Source organism: Martes martes, assembly GCF_963455335.1.
Source record: "Martes martes genome assembly, chromosome: 4".
Taxonomy (NCBI): Eukaryota; Metazoa; Chordata; class Mammalia; order Carnivora; family Mustelidae; genus Martes; species Martes martes.
Window position 1 is genome coordinate 161,323,604 of NC_137891.1, and position 20,031 is coordinate 161,343,634.

A 20,031-nucleotide genomic window follows, 5' to 3' on the forward strand; every position below is an offset into this window, starting at 1 on the left:
AGGGAACAGTAAACGTAAAGCCGTGTGATAGCAACAAACATGAATATTGTTGGAACGGCAAGAAGGTTCTCGTGCTGAGTGAGCAAGGCTGGGGCAGGCGCCAGCACTTAGGATGACCCTACACATCGGGAAGCCTTGGGCTGTCCCACCATAGTTATCACTATTGCCTCCTTTCCCCTCTCAAGGGCGCCCCAGCTTTAGATGATAAGTTACATAGTTACCCTAGATAGAGACCACAGTCGCCACTTGGGATTCTATTCCAAATGTGATGGCAAACCTATGGGTAGTTTCAAGCAGGAAGGGACATGATCTGACTGACACTTTAAAGGAGCTTGACGGAGAACTTGAAACACCCTTCTGGCTGCTGTAACACCCCGCTTGGCTCTCCTCCACCTCCCTGGCTGCTCCCTCTCAGTCTCTTCTGGCAGCTCTCTCCTACTCAACGCCTAGTTTTGGGGTTTCCCTAGGCCAGTGGTTCTCAGCCAGGGGTGCTTTTTCCTCTAGGGGACTTTTCCTACAACCCAGGGACATTTTTAAGTGGGGCAGGTGCTACTGGCACTTAGCGAGTAAAAGGCAGGGATGCTGCTAACCATCCTACAATGCACAGAACAGCTCCACACAATAAAGAATTTTCCAGCCCCAGGGACACCTGGGTGGCTCAGTCGTTAAGGATCTGCTTTCAGCTCAGGTCATGACCTCAGGGTCCCTGGGACTGAGTCCCCCCATGGGCACCTTGCTCAGTGGGGAGTCTGTTTCTCCCTCTGCCCCTCCTCCCACTCAGCACACACTCTCTCTCAAAAATAAATTAGTAAGATCTTAAAAAAAAAAAAAAAAAGCCCAACAGCAAAAAAGAATTTTCCAGCCCCAAATGTGCTGAGGTTAAGTAACCCTGCACTAGATTAGCACAATCCAAAAGAAATGTAATGAGAGTTGCATAAATTTTTCTAGTAGCCAAATTAAAAAAAAAACAGAAACAAAAACAAGTAGGGGTGCCTGGGTGGCTTATTCAGTTAAGCATCTGCCTTTGGCTCAGGTCATGACCACACCACTGAGTCCCATATCAGGCTCCCTGTTCAGTGGGGAGGCTGCTTCTCCCTCTGCCCCTCCCTGCCCCCTGCTTGTGCTCACACTCTCTCTCTCGCAAAAATAAATAAAATATTTTAAAAACTAAAAATAAAAGTGAAGTTAAGTTTAATAATATATTTTATTTAGTCCAATATGTGCAAAATATTATCATCTTAACATCTTAATCAATAGTAAAGATACAAATGAGATTCTTTCCTTCTTTCCTTTCTACCTTCCTTTCTTTTCTCTCTCTCTCTTTCAGTTCTGGTATGTACTTCACACTTACTACACACAGCAATTTAGACCAGCCACGTTCCAACTGCCTAGTAGCTACGTGTATCTCATGGCTATAGTATTGATGGCATAGCTCTAGGCTCAGTACTAGATAAGAGAGCCTAATGTTTAAGAACTATACAAGGTAATAAAGCCTAATGGTTTGGTCCCGGAACCCAGTTGTCTTGTTGAATTCCAGCCCTTTCATTTAATTCCCTGTCCACTTTTTAAAGTTTTTTTTTATTTAATTTATTTGAGAGAGAGAGAGAGAATGCAAGCAGAGGGAGGGACAGAAGGAGAGAGAAAAAGTCTCAAAACAGACTACCCACTGAGTGTAGAGCCTGATGCAGTGGCTCTACCCCAGAACCCTGAGATCATAACCTGTGCTGAAATCAAGAGTCAGATGCTCAACCAACTGAGCCACCCAGGCGCCCCCTACTCCCAGTCTATTTTATTTTATTTTTAAAGATTTTATTCATTTATTTGACAGACTAAGATCACAAGTAGGCAGAGGGGCAGGTAGAGAAAGAGAGAGGAGGAAGCAGGCTCCCCACGGAGCAGAGAGCCCGATGTGAGGCTCGATCCCAGGACCCTGGGATCATGACCCAAGCTGAAGGCAAAGGCTTTAACCCACTGAGCCACCCAGGCACCCCCCTGGCCATTTCAGGTATAGAGTTACTCTACCTCTCAGGGTCTTCGTTTCCTATTTTAAAGTGGGGATGACACGATATTACTACTTTATAGAGCTGTCCAGAGTTAAATGAGTTAATACTTACAAAACAGTTTCAGGTGTAATAAAACTATTTAGCTAGACCCCTCTTCTATCTTCATCCACACTTTCTCTCTGGGTAATCTGTCTACACCCATAATTTTAAGTGCCACCTATTACCTAGTGACTTCCAGATTTAAATAAACCTCTTTTTTGAGCTCCGGACCCCTTGTTTCACTGTGCATCCCATTTTGATGACCTGGAGCATCTCACATGAGCATGCACACAAAAGAGCCCTTCACCTTCCCCTGCAAATCCACGACACTGCCAGGCCTTGCAGTTGGAGTCCCTACACAGGGCCAGGTACCTCGTGGCATCTCTGATCTCTGCCTTTCCAGGGAATGCACAGTGCGTGGATCATGCCACTTCTATGTTGGTTGCTATTTCCACTCCACTGGTGTGTGCCCACAGAAGGTGTGTGAGTGCTGAGGGCATCTGGGGTAAGAGTCCACAGGTGTGGCTGGGGTGACCACTAGGGCCTTCTGAGAAAGCACTGTACGCAGGTTCTGACTGTTCCTACTACCCATGTCTCAGAGTGTGTGTGAACCGTGTACTTGTCCATGTGTCTGTGGACATGTGTGGAAGGGGGCACAGGGACGTTATTGCACACTACTGTCATCAAGGGTCCCCAAGCAGGTCTGGAAAGCACAGGTATTCTCAGATGACCAACCCTATTCGCCCAAGCAGAGGGGTGGCTTCCTCTGTGTTCTGGTGGGCGGGTGAAGGAGAGAGACTTCTCTGGGGTCTGACGCACCACATCAAGACACTCCCGTCTCCTCCTCCTTGCCTTCCTTGAAGTCCACATTGCAGGCTCTTCCCTTTCTGCTTCCTTCTGGGCCTTGGGAGCTCCCCTGAGGTACTGGGCCATTAGGATGGTTGGGGAATCCCTGAGAATCTTCCTTGAGTCTCCCTTCTCAGCTGGAGTCCCTACTGAGTGAACAGTTGGCTCTGGTTGTGTGGGGGGACCCAGGAAGGGAGGCTGAAGAGTACTTCTCCACCTTCTTTTTTGAGGCCCTGCCACAGCTTTGGGAATGGAGCCCTCTCCTGGCGCTCTTGGCCTCTGGTAACTGGGAACTGATTCCCAGGGACACCCACCACCCCCACTACCCGGTCCGGTTCTCTTGGCCTGAGCCCTGGTACAGCCACAACTTCAGCCGTCCCTTGTGGGAGATGACAGCCGCTTCTCTCATGCTGGAGCCTCCCTCCCGCCACGCCCCGACACACACACATTCCACATGCCTTGGACCCCTATGGGAAAAGCTGCCAGAGGGTTCTTGTCAAGCATCAGGCCACAGCCAACCCCACCAACCTCACCAAACCCGATGTGTCTGACTCTTCCCAGAACCCCAGGAGGCAGAAGCCGCCGGGCTCGACCCTTGTAGAAACTGAGGCATGCCGAAGGGGCGCCCCCAGAGACCCGCAGCACCCCTGGCGAGCCAGGGACAGACGAGGACCCCCGGCTTCCCCGGAGGTGGGCCTCCAAGGGCACCTGCCCAAGGCCACCCAGCGTGCCGCGGCCAGGGCGGTGGAGCGGAGCCGGACCTCCCAGCCGTCGGAGGGGGCGGTGACCGCCCGGGGCCTTCCCACGGCTCGGCCTGCGCGTCACCGCGGGGGCGAGGGGGCGCCGGGGCGCCGGGGCTGCGGCACAGGAGAGGGCCCTGGGAAAGGGCGGTGGGGCCGGGGCGGGGCCGGGGCGGGGCCGGGGCGGGGCCGGGGCGGGGCCGGGGCGGGGCCGGGGCGGGGCCGGGGCGGGGCCGAGGCGGGGCCCGACATCCCGGCCGGGAGCCGGCACCGTGGTGCGGAGACCCAGAGCCTGCGCTCGCCATGAAGCGGCCCAGGGAGCAGAGCGGGTCTGACAGCGAGTCCGACGGACCCATCGACGTGGGCCGCGAGGGCGAGCTGAGGTGAGGGCCGGGATGGGGATACTGGGAGTGCCTGGAAGGGTTCAGCGGGCCTTAGGACTATCTCTTCATACGGCCTCAGGAGATGCAGGTGTGGGCGAAGGCCCTCAGGTGTGTGTGTGTTTGGGGGGGGAGGTGCGAGTGGGGGCACGTGTGCAGCGTGGGCCATGACACGCACGAGTGTCTGGATCCTTTGCACTCTGGGCCATTTCAGGCCCAGGGTGCCGGGATGGAAGCGGAGTTCAGCTCTGGGGTTTCATGCCCAGTTGGGGATAGTCTTTCTGTGGAAGTGCCAGGTTGAAGCTATTGGAGAGGAGTTTTCCCTGAAGATCTCAGGAAACCCTCATCGTTCCACACCCCCGGTGAGTAGGCAGAATAACCATATTTTCTCTATTCTACCCTAGCTTGGGTGCACTTTCCATGTAGTACACAAATGGCTTACAGGGGAAAGGATCTCCCTCCCTTGAGCAAACTGGACTTTGGAATGAAGGTTTTGGTACCGAAGAAAATAATAGCTGACTTGCCAGTGCAGGGACCTAGATTCTACTTCCAAAACTCTTTCTAATGCACACCCTGCTGCCAATGCCTCTCAGCTCCTGGTAAATATTCTGACTTGCTTCAAACCTGTGGAACAAACTCCACTGGTACCATTCCACTTTCCCCAGTTCTGTGAACAATCTAAGCTTCAGTTTCCTCATCGGTGGAATGGGTATAAATAACAGAACCGATCCCAGGTTTACCGGGAAAATCAAATAAGATGATGCATGTATGTCACGGGCTTAGCAGAGGGCTTAGCACATAGCAAATGTTTAATTCATGTCATGCACCCAACATGTGATGCCCAGAGCCCTGAAAGAGCAGCAGGGACCGAGTGGGAGTCTGCAGATCCAAACCTGCCACCGACTCACCATGTGACCTTGGGCCGTTGCTTTCTCTTTCTGAGCCTGTTTCCTCATCAATAAAATAAAAGGAAGATGTGGAGTGGGAAAGGGAGGGGGGCTATCTGATCTCTCCTGACTCATGCAAACCTGACTCTCTAGAACAATTTGAAAGGGGGATTCAGTTCATCCTTAGGGACGTCTTTGAGCGGATTTCATCATTTCAGTGACTTCAGTTTTCTGAGACCAGGAGATCCTACCTCAATCACAAATCCTAGTAAAATGTCCACCAGTTTCCAAGTATTTATAGCTTATAACAGGACATACGGCAATAGATATCCCCCTTGCATCCTGCACATTAATTGGGTTTGGGGGTATATAATACAATTTCCTATGCTACTTATTAGCATTCTTAAACTGTTTAGCAGAAATTGCTATTTAGAGAAGCAATTCTCTGAGTCTGGGCCTGCTAGAGCAGGGGAAGGGCCCAGCACCATGTGGTGGTAGTGGAGGGAGTTCTCAAATTCAATGTCATTGGGTCTTCACGAATCAGAGGCATGAAATTGATGCCAGAGAGCTGTCTCTGTCTTCCAAGAATTTGCATTTTGGCCGGTGACCTGCCAGGTCACACAAAGACCATGGACAGAATGGAAGATGGAAGGAGAGACAGACTATGGGCTGTGAGGGCACCCAAGCAGGGAGAAGTCACTTATACACAGAGGGATCAGGGAGGGTTTCTTGAAGTTGGTGGCATGGGGGCAATGGCATAAAGGATGGGTGGGCAGATTTTTCCTACACGGCATTTTGTCTTTTTAGTCAGAGCCTTTTTAGTTAGAGACTGTCTAGATTCTTAAAGGAGCAGACCCTCTCAGAGCAGAGAAAGCAGTTGGACATCTGGCAGAGGCTGACTTATAGACCCCTCTTTGTAGCACTCACCAAAGGGCCCTCCCCCCAGCAGACATCAATGCTTCAATTCAGGGTGTGCTGAACGATGCCTGCTGTGGCCCAGACCCTGGGCTGGGCATGGGGGGCCCAGATGTATCCTGCTAAGCCTCTGCCCTCGGGGAACTCTCAGAGAAGAAGAGCTTCATGTACAAAGAAAGCCAGATAAACAGTGGCAAGGGCCACAAGACTGGGGCAGCCAGCCTCCCCGGGGTCAGAGGCAGGGCGCAAATCCCCCACACTTGACGATGTGAGAATAAGAAATAGGGTGTATTCCATTGTTACTATGGGCATCTGCCTGGTGGTGGCATCTTGCCCCATATGAGAAAATCACCCACAGATCTCTTATCTGAACCCAGCAATCCCCACCCCCCAACTCCGATGACACATGCTGGGTTCCAACAGAGAGTATAGCTTCTCTCTCCCCTCCCCCTCTGTGAACATTCAGTGAACACCTGTCATATATAAGGCACCGGGTCGGGGCCTGTGGATCTTTCCTACATGATTTAAGGCACATGGTGGCCTTTGATGTCAGACCTGAGTTTGATTCTCACCACCATTAACATGGGCATTTCTGGACTTCAGATTTTCTCCCTTACAGCACAGGGAAGCTAATACCTACCTCACAGGGGGGGCCTTTGATGAGGTAGTGTTCCTAAACTGCCCAGCTCCCTGATTTAGCCCAAGGTAACTTCCAACAAAGGCTGCTCTAGAAGGGGTCACCATTCAACTGGAAGGTGCCATGTTCACAAGGCAGCTTGGCCTAATGAAAAGATCAGGAGCCTGATGATTTGCTGGGCACGATTCTTTTTTTTTTTTTTTTTAATTTTATTTATTTATTTGACAGACAGAGATCACAAGTAGGCAGAGAGGCAGGCAGAGGGAGAGGAGGAAGCAGGCTCCCGGCTGAGCAGAGAGCCCATGCAGGGCTCCATCTCAGGGCCCTGGAATCATGACCTGAGCTGAAGGCAGAAGCTTTAACCCACTGAGCCACCCAAGCACCCCGCTGGGCATGATTCTTAACTCTTTGTGTCTCTGTCACTCCATCTATCAAATGATTATTTTTCCTAATGTGAAATAGCCCCACTAAGATTTAATTCACGGGGCTGTTGTGTAATAAATGAGACAAGTGAATGTGGAAGTACTGTCTAGAACAAGGAGTACTGGCTATGGGACACACATGGTGGAGGAGGGGGTGGCAATACGGGGTGCACTGGGAAGAGCACTGGATTAAAAGCCAGGAGACTTGGCTCCAGTTCTGGAATTTCCTCTAATTTGCTGTGTGGCCTGGAACAGACCCTTCCCCTCTCAGATTTGCAAGTGGGCTCAGCGGTCCCGAAAACCCTTCACTGGGGATATCATGATTCTGCCTTTGGTTAATGCAAAATGAGTAGAGTCATCTATTCTGTAAGGGTTTGGGGGGGAGTGCCCCAGGGGGCCTGAGGGTGAGTGCTGAGGGCAGTTGGGACTAGCAGCCAGACCACCTAGAATGTTGCTCCCCCCACAACCCCACCCCAAGAGACCTCCCCAGAAATCTGGCTAGGGACCACTGAAGGTCCCTGGAGCAGATCTTGGTGGTCGGCATATCTTGTCTGGGTCCGTGAAAATCTGCCTTATTTTCAGACTGTCAGACAAGAAGCTCTCACACCTCCCCCCAGTGTCAGGGCCAGATCACAGCCTGGAAGTGAGCTCTGGTTGAGCTCTTGGGAGCTTTAAGGATAAGGGGACTGGAGGGCTATTCAGACAGACAGGAAATAGGAATTAAGAAGGAAAACAATGCTGATTTTGGAGCCAGAAGACATGGATTCCCATGCTGGCTTTGCTCTTTAGCAACTGTGTAGGCTGGGCAAGCTGCCTTTGGTCTCCAAGCCTCAGCATCCTCATCTGTAAAATGGGGCTTTTGTTAGGCTCAAAGGAGGGAAATATACGTAGCGACGCCAAGAAAACTGTGAAGTGAGGTCTGCCAGTGAGATATGGGAGTCGGGGAAGGGGATAATACTACAGAGAATGAGTGACCAGGAGAGTGGATAAAGGGATTGCAGAGCTATTGTGTTCTCCAAGGGGAGCGCCAGCCTCTGACAGATGGTCCCTGAGGAGGGATCAGGCTGAGGGGCAGTGACGTGCGCAGTGCTAACCCAATACCCCTAGGGACTCCTTATCCAGCCTGGAGGGGCAGACAAAGGTCACGTTTTAGTATCCCTTGGCTCTTGGGGCTTGTCCTGAGCATAGCTTTGTAAACAAGCTGTCCTACAGATCTCAGGATCTGGCCATCTGAGCCCTGGACCTAGCTTGCTGGGCCATTCCTCCCAGGAGCTTACCAGCCTTTCTCATCCAGATGTTTGGAAGGAGATGCCCTTTTCCAGATGTAGCTGGACAAAGCCAGGGACATAGCAGGGGGATTTGATTACTGTTGATGTGGACTCTCCTGCAACCTTCTTTCTCTGAGCACTTGATGAAAATGATCTAGCCTCTCATGCCAAGAGGATAGTTACATGGGCTGGGACCCTCCTGGTGAGCCACATAGGCCCCCATTCCACAAAGGCCTAGGAGGTAGCATTTATGGTGTCACTTCTCTGCTCCCCGGTGATGCCAAAGATGGGAGCAGGAGGAGGGAGCACAACCATGGGCTCTGCTGTGCTCCAAGCACTTGCTGGGTATTGGGGCTGCAATGGTGAATGAGACAGACATGGTTCGTGACCTCAGGGAGCCTACACACTTGCTGGAGAGATAGACATTAATCAAATAATCATATACATAAAAAACAACAAATGGGCATCCATGCTATGAATGCAGGATGATCGGAGAGGGTAGATCAGGGGCTATCTAATGGGAGGAGGGATGTTGAAAAAGGCTCCCCCAGGAAGGTGGCATTTGTGTTGAGATCTGAGCAGTGGTAGAAGGTACTAGGCAAAGAGGCTGAGGCTGGGGGTAGGGAGACAGGGAGCACCAGAGAATTCTAGGCTAGGGGAACAGTATGTGCAGCCACAGGAAGGAGTAGAGCGTTCACAGGCTGCAGCACACAGAGCAAAGAAGGGTTGAGTCTAGGAGGTGACAAGAGCCAGCTGGGCCACCTGGAAGATGATGGCCTTGATCCTAAAAGCATTGGGAAGGCCCTGAGGAGTTTTAAGAGAGTGACAGAATCAGATGTGTATTTAAATGATCACTAGGCCTGTTTGTAGGGGGTCAAAGGGGTGCAAAGGGACCCAGCAATAGACTCTTGCAGCAGTCCAGGTGACAGATGACAGATTTTGTCCTCTGAGCAGGAGTGGAAATAAGTAGGACAGAGGAGAGGTGTATCTCACACGGAACGGGCATTTTTGGATGAGGTGGGTGAAGACAGAAGAGGAATCAAAGGTAGTGGTGGCCAGGTGGCCTCACAGAACTGGGAGATGGGGTGCCTTTGCTGAGATGGGGTCCCCGGCGAAGACAGGGGTGGTGGTGGAGCAGAGGCAAGCTCATGGGTACATGCTCAGATGTGTGGCATTTTGCATTTGGAAATGGCAGGGGAGTCCCCTTGTCTAAAGTTATTCGTTGATAGGGCATCTCCCCCTGGGAGCTGAGTGTCTGGCCGGCTGGGGCCTGGTTGTCAGTGTCCAGTCCAGCCCTGGACCTGAATGGGACCTCCAGGGTGTTGGCCAAATGAATGGCCCTCTGTGCAAACCGGCGAATCCCCTGTGTTCCAGGAGAGCCTCTGAAGCAGGAAACCGTTAGCGGGGCGAGCTGTTGGGCTGGAGAAGATTTCGGTCAGTCGCGGCAGGAAAGCCGTCCCCCCTACCCAGGGCGGTGGAGGGGGGGGTGTTGCTGAACTTCTTCCCGGCAATGGGGACTCCCCGGGGTGCGAGCAAACATCCACCCTGTGCCAGGCCTGCGGAGGGGCGACCCGACGCGATGCAGGGTTGCAGCCTTCGGGGGAGGCCGGGGCAGCGTCCCGAGAGTCCGAGGGGGCCTGTGACCCAGATGCCGCCTCCCCCTCGCCCGGGCCGCGCTGCGTGGGAGGAGGCGGCAGCTGCCGGCGGGGCGGAGGGCGGGCGGCGGGCGCGCCCGGCCCGTGGGAAGCGGCGGCATCTGCTCTTTCCACGCTCTTCCCAGCGGCTCCCTCTGAAACCCAACCCGCCGGCCCGGCCCCGCCGCCGCCGCCGCCGCCGCCGCCGCCGCCGCCCGTGCCCTCGCCCGCCCCGCCCGGGATCGGGTTGCAGGAGCGCGGCGGCCCGCTGCGGTTCCCTGACGCCCGCGGCGAGGGGCAGGGGGCGAGGCCGAGCGGATCGGGCCCAGAGCCCAGCGACCCCCCACCGCCCCCCGCAACCTCCGCCTCAGCCGTCGCGCGACCCTGGGGCAGGAAACCCAGCGCAGGGGCGACTTGGCTGGGGAGCAATGGGCCCCCACCTACGCCTGCCCTGCGCCGCCGCCTCCCAGCCTGGGAGTCTTCCGCCGCTGGGGAGACCACGACCAGCCTCGGAGGGGGCAGTGCCCGCCCACATCCCTGCCTCCTTCGAGTTCAGCCCAGGTCAGGGAGATGGTCCCCGAGCACTGAAAAATCAGCCTTTCTCTTCTGCAGCCAGATGGCCAGGCCGCTGTCCACCCCCAGCCCTTCGCAGATGCAAGCCAGGAAGAAACGCAGAGGGGTGAGTGTCTGTCTGGGCAGAGTTGCCCGTCCAGTCTTTGCCCTGAGTCCCCAGGTCAGAAACATCACCCCCATCCAGACTGCCCGAGGGCCAACCCCGGCTCTGCCAGGAGCTAGCAGACAGACTTTGGGCAAGCCCCTTAACCTCTCCCTGCCTCATTTCTTCAGCTGTGTAACTGGACCAGTGAAAGTGCCTACCTCACAGGGCTATTTTGAAGATTACATGAATTAATGTAATACACTCAGGACACCTGACACGCAGTTAGGCCTTACTGTTTATTCCAGCCTCCCCCTCTCCTGTCCAAGACCAGAACTTTCATTTCCTCTCAGGGTGCTGGGTGGGGGAACACAAGAAGGTGGCTCCCTGGCTGGCTCTCTGCCGCCTCATCCCAGCCCCCACCCTCTTATGCCCCCAGGATGCAGCTGTGCTTCTGCCCTGGGCGTCCAAAGACCGGGAATGGGGCAAAGACCAGCCCTGCCACTCACTTAGGCCAACCACTTCCTTCCAGCCCTCATCTTTATCTGTAAAATGGGGGTCATAATGTCTGCCCTGCTATCAGTATTCAGCTACCAGTAGGGTGAGGTGAGAATGAGGTTGTGTGAATGAGAGGCCTTCCCAGCTGGAAGCAATGCCTGTTCACCACCCAGGAACTGAAGGGGTAAGCTTGGCTGGCCGGAGCCCTCCGGGGCCTGCTGCGGGGCTGTGGCTGATGTCCCTGTTCTGATGGGTCAGTCTCCTGCTGTGCCTGTGGTTGAGCATTTTGAATATCACCCCTGCAGACCTCGACAAGAGATTGGAGTTCCACTCCCAGCTTTGCACTGCCTCGCTGTGTGACCTTAAGCAAGTCACTGCCCCTCTCTGAGCCTCGGTTTCCTCCCCCCTTAAGTAAGAACAGATTTCCCTCCCTCACAGAAGTATTGTGAGGGAAGATATGAGTCAGTGTCCCTCAAAGCACGTTGGAAACCGGCGAAGTGCCCGTGAGTAAATTCCTGTCATTGTGCTTTAGATCATAGAGAAACGGCGCCGAGACCGCATCAACAGCAGCCTTTCTGAATTGCGACGCTTGGTCCCCACTGCCTTTGAGAAACAGGTATGTGATATTCCTGTTGGTGCCAGAGGAAACCCCACGCAGGTGGCATGTTGTACTGATTGGCAGCAGCTGCTTGACGTGCTGGTGCCTCGTTTGCTGATACCTGTCACCTGCTGGTATCAGCCAGGGAGAAAGGGGATGGAAATTTATATTGACTCTGGTGTCTCCGCTGTTGGGGCTTTCTTTCCATCACCCTTTGACAGGAATCCTCAAAATGATCCTAAAGGGTAGAGATGATTATGCCCATTGCACAGATAGGGAAACTGAGGCACAGAGAGGTGAAGTACCTTGCACTTGATCACACAACTAGGAGGTCGCAAAACAGAACTGGACCACTGAACTGTGTGCCTCTGGAGCCCCCTCACCCTCTGCACTGCTGACAGTTCAGAGCTGTTTGAAAGCGGAGCAGGCTTCTTGGGGTGTGAGCCCCCTGCCACTGCCCGTGTGGGGTAGGATGGTGGCAGTGGGAAGGGAGTCAGATGGAGAAATCAATCAGACAGTCTCAAAGGTTCTCTACCCTGTGCTCCAAGGCATGGTCATGGGTCATGTGACTTCCTTTACACTGGTGAGAACAAATCGGTCATTCCAGAGGTGTTTGCTGAAATTTTCACAGGCCCAGCCATGACCTAGACCTGGTCCCTGCCCTCAGGAGTTCACGGGGAGAGTCTGACCCTCAGGTTTCCCCTGGGAGACCAGGGGATGTTGGAGGCATAGCAAACATTGTTCAAGAGAAAGAACAGGGGAAGAGGAAGTGCTGTGGGGCTAAGAGGATGAGCTAGATCTTGGGCGTGGTGAACGTGAAGTTGGATTCCCAGGAAAGCTGGTCTAGGAGGCCAGTTGGTACACGGGAGTGGGATTCTGTAGATGATGCACTAAGCCATGGAGGTTGATGAGAACTTCGGGGGAGAATGTGCAAGTGAGAAAAGGGAGCCAGTGCCCACAAGGGAACAGCCCCATTTTAAGGGAACTGGCAGAGCAAGATAGAAGAAGAAGCCAGAAAAAGTCAAGGGAAGGAGGGGTTTTGGGAAGGATGCTCGGCAATGCAGGGGTGCACGTGCACTGAAACGGGAACAGAAGAGAATCTGTGCGTTCTGGGAACCTTGGCCAAAGCAGAAGGCTGCCTGCAGGCCGTGGTGGAGTGGGAGGAAGATGGGGACATGGATCCAGTGAGGGCTGATGGCACCACAGGGAGGGGAGCGAGAGGTCAGCGGGAGGCCTTCACACTTCTGTCTTCTGTGCACACAGGGCTCCTCCAAGCTGGAGAAGGCCGAGGTCCTGCAGATGACAGTGGACCACTTGAAAATGCTCCATGCCACTGGTGGGACAGGTACCCATGCTCTTCTCTCCGGGGAGTCATTCATGAAACACGTGTCTGGGGGCTAGGCCCTGCACATCCATTGGTGAGCAGAGTAAACATGGTCCCTGGCCTCAAGGAGCTCATGGTCTGTGGTGGGGCTGGAGCAGGTCCAGGGGCAGCAGTCACAAAGGCTGGCTCTCTCCTTTCAGCATTGTCCTCTCTGCTGTCAGCGTCCCCATTGGTCCCCACCTTGTCCTCAACTCTGCTCCTTCCAGCCTTAGCCCTTGGAGGAACTCATCTACACAGATTGTCCCTACAGGTTGCCCACCTTAACCCCCACCCTCCTTAAACCTTAGCCTGATTGAACGCATTCTCACTGGGATCCCAGTTGAAACCCTGGGAGGGGCTGCCTGAGATGTTTACCCACAGCTGTTTACTGGTGTGCCTTGTGGGCTAGTGCTGGGGTCATATGGTGTCCTTAGCAGCACTGGGACCATAGGTCATGCTCACAGTTGAAGATCCATCGTGGGATTGTAGTAGAACCCAAATGTAACTCGTGCTGTTATTTTGGGCTAGTCCATTACTGTGAAGTCGCGGAACTGTGGCTTTAAAAAGACTACTGGACAAATGGAAATTCTGTCTGCATGAAGCCTCGCTGTGTATTTTGGCGATTTCACAACTGAGAAATCTTGAAAGCTCCATGGACCTGGGCCACAAAGACCTAAGTCCTAAAACCTTAACTTGGCCAACTTTGGAGGGGTCATTCGCATTTCGAGTGACCCAGCCTGGTGCTTCTCCGGCTTCAGTGAGCCACAGTATCATCTGGGGGCAGACAGCCACGGGGCACACACCAGAGATGCTGAGCCAAGAGGCCTGGCCTGGAGGTTAGGAATTTGCATGTTTAGCAAACACGCCCGATGACCCTGATGCAGGTGGTCACTTTGAGAACTTCTGCCAAAGGAATGCATGGCTAACAGCGAAAACTTCTGATTCTAATCAACCAGTGGGGGAGAGCTCTCCAACTACATTTATGGGTATCCAATTCAAAGAAAAATAGTGACTAATATTTTGGCCCGCATTTTATAGTCTCAAAATGCTTTCACCAATATTATCTCATTTGATTCTCACAAGAATCTCGAGGCTAGGGGTTGTTGGCATCCCCCTTCTCTGGCCAAGGGCTAATGGAGGACAGGACTGGCTTAGAGCCCTGGCTTTGGGTTAGAATCCTGAATCGAATTGATTCAAATCCCATGAATTGTGAATTTAGCTCTATTACTTGCTAGCTTCATGACCTTTGACAGTGATTTAACTTCTCTGCACCTCAATGTTCTCATCTCTAGAACAGGAATGATAGGATTTTTCTGAGGATTAAATCAGATAATGCGAATTGAGTGCTTTATAAGAACTCAGAATATGTTAGCTGAAGAAGAACAACAAACACAGAAACTGAAGGGACTTATTGAAAATCACATAGCTAAGTATACAGCCAAGGAAGGCCTTGCCCTCAAGGAGGCCTGACTCCAAACACAGTCTCCTGCAGAGCTGCCCCTCTGTGGGAGCCTCAGCCATGAACCAAGGACCAGATGTTTGCAGCCAGAGTCATGAGGCCAGTGCTCATTGAGGCTGGTCTGTCTTTGCACAGAGGATGGTTGAGAGAAGGGCAGGTAGAAAGGCAGTGAGAACTGAGTACCTCTGTGGCCAGGCCACCTGGTCAGACCTCAGTGACACCAGTCTGAGTGAGGGGCCCAGCCTCGTGGTGGTGGCCACTGAGGACCAGAGTCAGGTCCTGCTTTCCTGACTGCCCTGCAGGCGAGGGCACAAACTCACATGCCTCCAAGGGCCAGGCCAATCATACACAGTTGAGCCCTGAACACAGGTTTGAATAGTGCAGGTCTACTTACATGCAGAGTCCTTACACCAAGTGGAAACATTTTTGGAGATTTGCAACCATTTGGGGAAAAAAATGGCACACATACCACATAGGCTCGAAATACTGAAAAAATTAAGAGAAAGTTAGGTGTGTCATGAATGCATAAAGTAAACAAAGATACAAGTCTGTTTTATCACTTACTACCATAATATATACACACATTTATTATTGAAGTTAAAATTTAGCAGAACTTCCTCATACAAACCCTTTCAGACCGTACACAGTGCCATTTGCAGCACAGAGAGATGTAGACGTAAAGATGCGGTGGAATTGTAACTGTATCGAGTTAACTGTGGTATGTACATACTATACTCCAGAATAATTTCCTAGCTGCCTCCTGTTACTCTTGCAATGAATTCACGGGTTGCCAAGTATCTGCTTAAGACCGCACGTGGCACTAATCATCGTGCCTGAGCTGTCCCTCTCTCCAGACTGCTATCACAGTAAAAAGTGATCTCTGGTGGTTCTCATTACTAGTAGTTTTGTGGGGAGTCAAAAGTTTACTCAGGTGTTCAACTGTGCTGGGGGAGGATCAATGCCCCTAACCCCTGTGTTGTTTGAGGGTCAAGTGTAAATGAGGGCTAACTTCGAAGTCAGGGACTATTTCTGTCCACTGTTGCGTTTAATTCCAGCCGCACGACCCTGTGCGGCAAGTATTACTCTATGCCCATTTTACAGCCAAGGAAATTGAGGCTTAGAGAGATTAAGAGATGCATCCACAGTCAAGCCACTAGTTAAGTGGCAGAGCTGGGATTTGAACTCAGCTCTCCTGGCCTCCAGAGACCTCAGGCGACGGTATGACACTATACTGCCTTCTCTGAGGAGCCCCCCCACTGACCCGCCCTGAAGGCTGCGGCCGCCACCTCCTATGGGCGCAGGCCTTTCACACCTGGCAAGTATTCACTTAAATGACATTATCCTGGTCGCCATGTTTCTTCTCTGTGTTCATCATCAATGTCGATGAAAATGGTACTCCATGTTTTATCATGCTTCCTAGTTGAGTGAACTCGTTGGATCCTCACAGTGCGTCCCCTCTACTCCACATAGGGGTGATTATTCCCACTTCACGGAGGTGGAGACGGGGTCTCAAAGAAGTGAGGTGGCCGGCGCAAGGTCACACAGGCCTGACCCCAGGATCTGCGCTTGGCCCTTGCCTGGCCCACACCCTCACCACACCTCGCTTTGCAGGATTCTTTGATGCCCGAGCCTTGGCAGTGGACTTCCGCAGCATCGGTTTTCGGGAGTGTCTCACCGAGGTCATCAGGTACCTGGGGGTCCTGGAAGGGCCAAGCAGCCGTGCAGACCCCGTCCGGATTCGTCTTCTCTCGCACCTCAACAGCTATGCAGCCGAGATGGAGCCTTCTCCCACGCCTGCTGGCCCCCTGGCCTTCCCTGCCTGGCCCTGGTCCTTCTTCCATAGTTGTCCAGGGCTGTCAGCCCCGAGCAACCAGCTCACTATCCTGGGAAGAGTGCCCGGTCCCATCCTGCCCAGCACCCCCTCTCTCGCTTACCCCCTCCAGGCCCTCCGAACCGCTCCTGTGCGCAGAGCCACTGGCACCATCCTGCCAGCCCGCAGGAATTTGCTGCCCAGTCGAGGGGCATCTTCCATGCGGAGGGCCCGCCCCTTGGAGAGACCAGCTGCCCCCCTGCCTGTAGCCCCCAGCATCAGGGCTGCCAGGAGCAGCCACACGGCACCCCTCCTACGATCTTCTTCCCCCGTGCCTCCTGGCATTGTGGGGTCCCCTGCTTATGTGGCTGTTCCTGCCCCCAGACCCTCTTCCCCAGGGGCAGCTGGGAGGCCAGCAGGAGCTGGGCCCTGCCACTCCTGGGTCTCTGAAATCACTGAAATCGGGGCTTTCTGAGCTGGCTTCTCCCCAGGAGCGAGGGGGGTTCTTTTTCCAGGAGCTCTAAAAACAGTGCTATCTTCTGCCCTGCTTCCTGGCCTGGCTCCTGTCTGTAATGGCATTTCTCTCACCCATCAGAGGCCCCTTCCTCCTTTGGCCCAGCTCCCCTCCTCACTGCCCATCCCAGCTTGTCGACCCAGCTCTCCTGGAGCTGTTCTGATCTCAGAGGCCTGGTCTCATTTCTTACCTGGGACAAATAAGTCCTGGGAGGGCCCCGACAAGCTTTGCCCAGACCCTTTCCTGCCCCGGCATACAGAGAGCAGCAGACACGAATCTAAGGTCTGGGAACAAAGCTTGACCCTAAAAGGCACAACAGCCTCAGGCCGGCTGCTTGTCTAGGGAGTTCAGAATCCTGCTTGTGCAGTGACTGGTGCAGCATTCCCAGGCCCCCAGGGCCGGGACATAGTGTCTGCCTCACTTCCGGAGACAGTAATGGAGCAGGGGCCACAAAGTGGTCTCTGGGGAACCCCCGTCTGCCCTGTCCACCCCACCACCACAGTGGGCCACAGGACAAGAACCCCTGTCCACCGCAGCCAAAGCCTGGGGGTTAGGGGCCCAGCACGGCCTGCTCGGGTATTCTGCCCCACTGCAGACCCCTCCCCTCCGGCTAAGCCACAGTTCCCTGCATAGAGACTGGGAGGTTTCTAGGCGGCAGTAAGACTCCAAAACAGGAGGTCCTTACCAGCAGGCCTGGGACAGCACTCCCAGACAAGAGCTGGGTTTGAGCGGAGAACACAGCTCCCTGCCTTTCACACCATCACCATCCTCCAGATGCCTGGTCTCTGTTGGGTGCACAGCGTGGAGGGTCACGTTCCCATGTGATGGCGCCCCGGGAGGAGCCCTCTTGGGATTCAGCATCAGACGTTTGTGCTGCCTGGTTTGCATCCGGCTCGCAGAGCCCAGACTGTGGGACAGCCAAGGGCTGTCAAGCTGGACAAAAATAACTGCAAGGAGGGGCGAGAGGAAGGACAGTCAGAGGCGGTTCGGCCCTTCAAGGTCACACGGTGGGTCAAAAGCCTGAGATCCTGTTCACCCAGGATACCATGCAGCCGGCTCTGCTCAGAGGCCATTTCATGACCCAGCTCCAGCCCTGGCCGCTTGTCCTCTAGCAGAGGGAGCAAATGGCCTGGCCCCCATTCCCAGTGGAACAGCAGAGATCGGACACGATTAGGGCAGACCCGGGACTGACGTTCAGCTGGACCTGTGTTGCCAGACCTGTTGTTGAAACGTAGAGCCACATCTGTGCTTGCTGGCAAATATCTGCTTCCCTTGAGGGCTCCCAAATGCCCCCCTGCCCTGTGTGGCTTTCCCCCAGGACCCTGCGCTGATCAATGCTGGGCTGGCCAGAGGCTACGGCGTCCTCCAGCCGGCAATTCCTTGGTGCTTATTTGCACTGGTTGGTAAATACTTCTTCCAAATGTCACCCCTGGGAAGATTTTTTCACTCCTGCCCTTTGATGGGACTACCCTCCCCAGAGACTAAATTGAGGAGATCCTTGGGCCCAGACATAGAATTTGCTAAAACCCTGGTGAAAGGGCCCTTTTGGAGAAATGGGGCAGAGGGCAGAGATCATTTAAATGACCCAGAAATCTCTTTTGAAAACGCAAATTCCTCCAGGAGGCATGAAGAGCTAACATATTCAGTGTTCGTTCAGATTTCTGTGCTTCTGGGGTGCGTCTGAGACGTGCAGCCTCGGGGAGTGAGGGCAGCATCTCAGGGAGTGGGTCACCAGCCAGGAGGGCTCCTAAGGGGGACAGAGCGGGAGGGCAGGGCAAGTCAGCAGGCTCCCAGAAGTTGGGAGAGGGGGGTAGGGGGAGGTGGCAGAAGGCAGAGCCCGACTTCACCTTTGTCACAAAGGGCAGGAAGACCGGCTGCTGTTCCTAATCCTTCTCCACACACAACCCCCCCACCCCGCCCCGGGCTATCCCTGCTCCCTGCTCCCAGGATACCAGGTCTGGGCTCCAGTCCCGCAGTTTTGGCAACTTCATAACCTGAGAAGATGGGAAACCCATTCCCACATTTCCAGGACCCAACTGCAGAAGAATCTGTTGACACCATTGAATGAGTTGGAAACGGCCCAGAACTTTCAGCATCTGAATTGATCTTGGGTTCATTTTCCCCAAGAGATGGCGGGTGGGAAAGGTGACTATGTATTCGTTTTCATGGTTGAGGACTTGTATCTTTTGTTTCTATTCCCAAGCCTTTCTGGTGTCCCCGACTCCTACCCCCTTGCTGGGGCTGTAGCAGGCATCCAATAAAGTTGTTTCAGTTCTTCTAAAAACCTCTGAAAGATTCTACTTCTTGAGATCTCTGGAGTCCACCCACTTCTCTCTGAGCCCACGGCAATCTGCCTGATCTGGCCACTTCACCTGCCCGCAGGTCACGACCCTCCACAAGGTCACCTTGCTTCCCTCTTGCTTTGTCACTCAGTTCTCAAGGCAACCAGAGAGAGCTTTAAACATGCAAATCATATCATACCAACCCTGATGTAAAACCCAAGATAAAGTCTAAGCTCTTCTCATCCCACCGGTCACTTCCAACAAATTCCAATCTTGTTCGCTGTGCTTCTGCCGCCCTGGCTTTCCATCATTTGCTAGACATTCCAGCCTGTCCCCATCTCCAGGACTTGGCATACACTGTTTCCTTGCCCCGAATGCCCTTCCCCTACCTTTTGCATGGCTGAGCTCTTTATACCCTTGGCTTAAACTCACCTCCTCAGAGAAGGCTTCCTTGACTAGTGCTTGAATAGTTAGCTCATCTATCTCAAAGTCCCCTATTCTTTCCGTCCCTGAGGCACTTGCCATCGTGCATCCGCACATCCGTGTGTGTTTACTTCTTGGTTGACCGTGTCCCCCACCAGAACATAAGCTCCGTGAGGCCACGTGTGGCTTGCTCCCCGCCCTGGATCCAGTGCCAAGCACTATACCTGGCTCTAAGTTGGTGTTCAACAAATATTTGTTGAATAAATGAACTGAGGAGGTGAGGAATCTTCCAGACTCAAGCTGTTGGATGACACAAGGCCTCGAGGGGCGGACCCCCGACTGGCCGACTTTGCAGGGAGGCTGGAGAGCAGAGCGAGAGGCAGGGCCAAGGGACTGGAAGTTCTGGCAAATGGTGAGGAAGCTCTGGCCAAAGAAAAGTGTGCGTGCGCTCGCGCTGGAGCGCACACTGTCAGCTGAGCACAGGCACACGGCCCTCCAGCACGTGTTGTTCTCCACTCTTGCCCTGATGGATCTGGCTTGCGATCAATCTGACAAACATTTGCAGAGGTCTCCTCCGTGCCAGGCCAGACGTGGGAGAGCCAGGGGTTATGAGCATAACGGTGCCCCGAGGCCTGGGACCTCTGTTTGGCAACAGTGT

At 53.6% G+C, this 20,031-nt stretch overlaps 1 protein-coding gene across 2 annotated transcripts; it reads left to right on the plus strand.

Annotated features, from left to right (window-relative positions):
- Nucleotides 1-3,931: 3,931 nt before the first annotated feature.
- Nucleotides 3,932-18,947, plus strand: HEYL (hes related family bHLH transcription factor with YRPW motif like; the record flags this gene model as incomplete). 2 transcript variants are annotated; one of them, XM_080799883.1, is made up of 5 exons in its annotated part: nucleotides 3,932-4,011; nucleotides 10,384-10,450; nucleotides 11,457-11,540; nucleotides 12,786-12,867; nucleotides 15,956-18,947. In XM_080799883.1, 5 exons carry the CDS (start codon nucleotides 3,932-3,934, stop codon nucleotides 16,627-16,629), a joined length of 987 nt encoding a protein of 328 aa, XP_080656009.1. In that variant the 3' UTR covers nucleotides 16,630-18,947. The 2 variants fall into 2 exon arrangements, with proteins under 2 accessions (XP_080656009.1, XP_080656010.1); XM_080799884.1 differs by lacking the exon at nucleotides 3,932-4,011 and adding an exon at nucleotides 9,512-9,571.
- Between the last annotated feature and the right edge of the window lie 1,084 nt (nucleotides 18,948-20,031).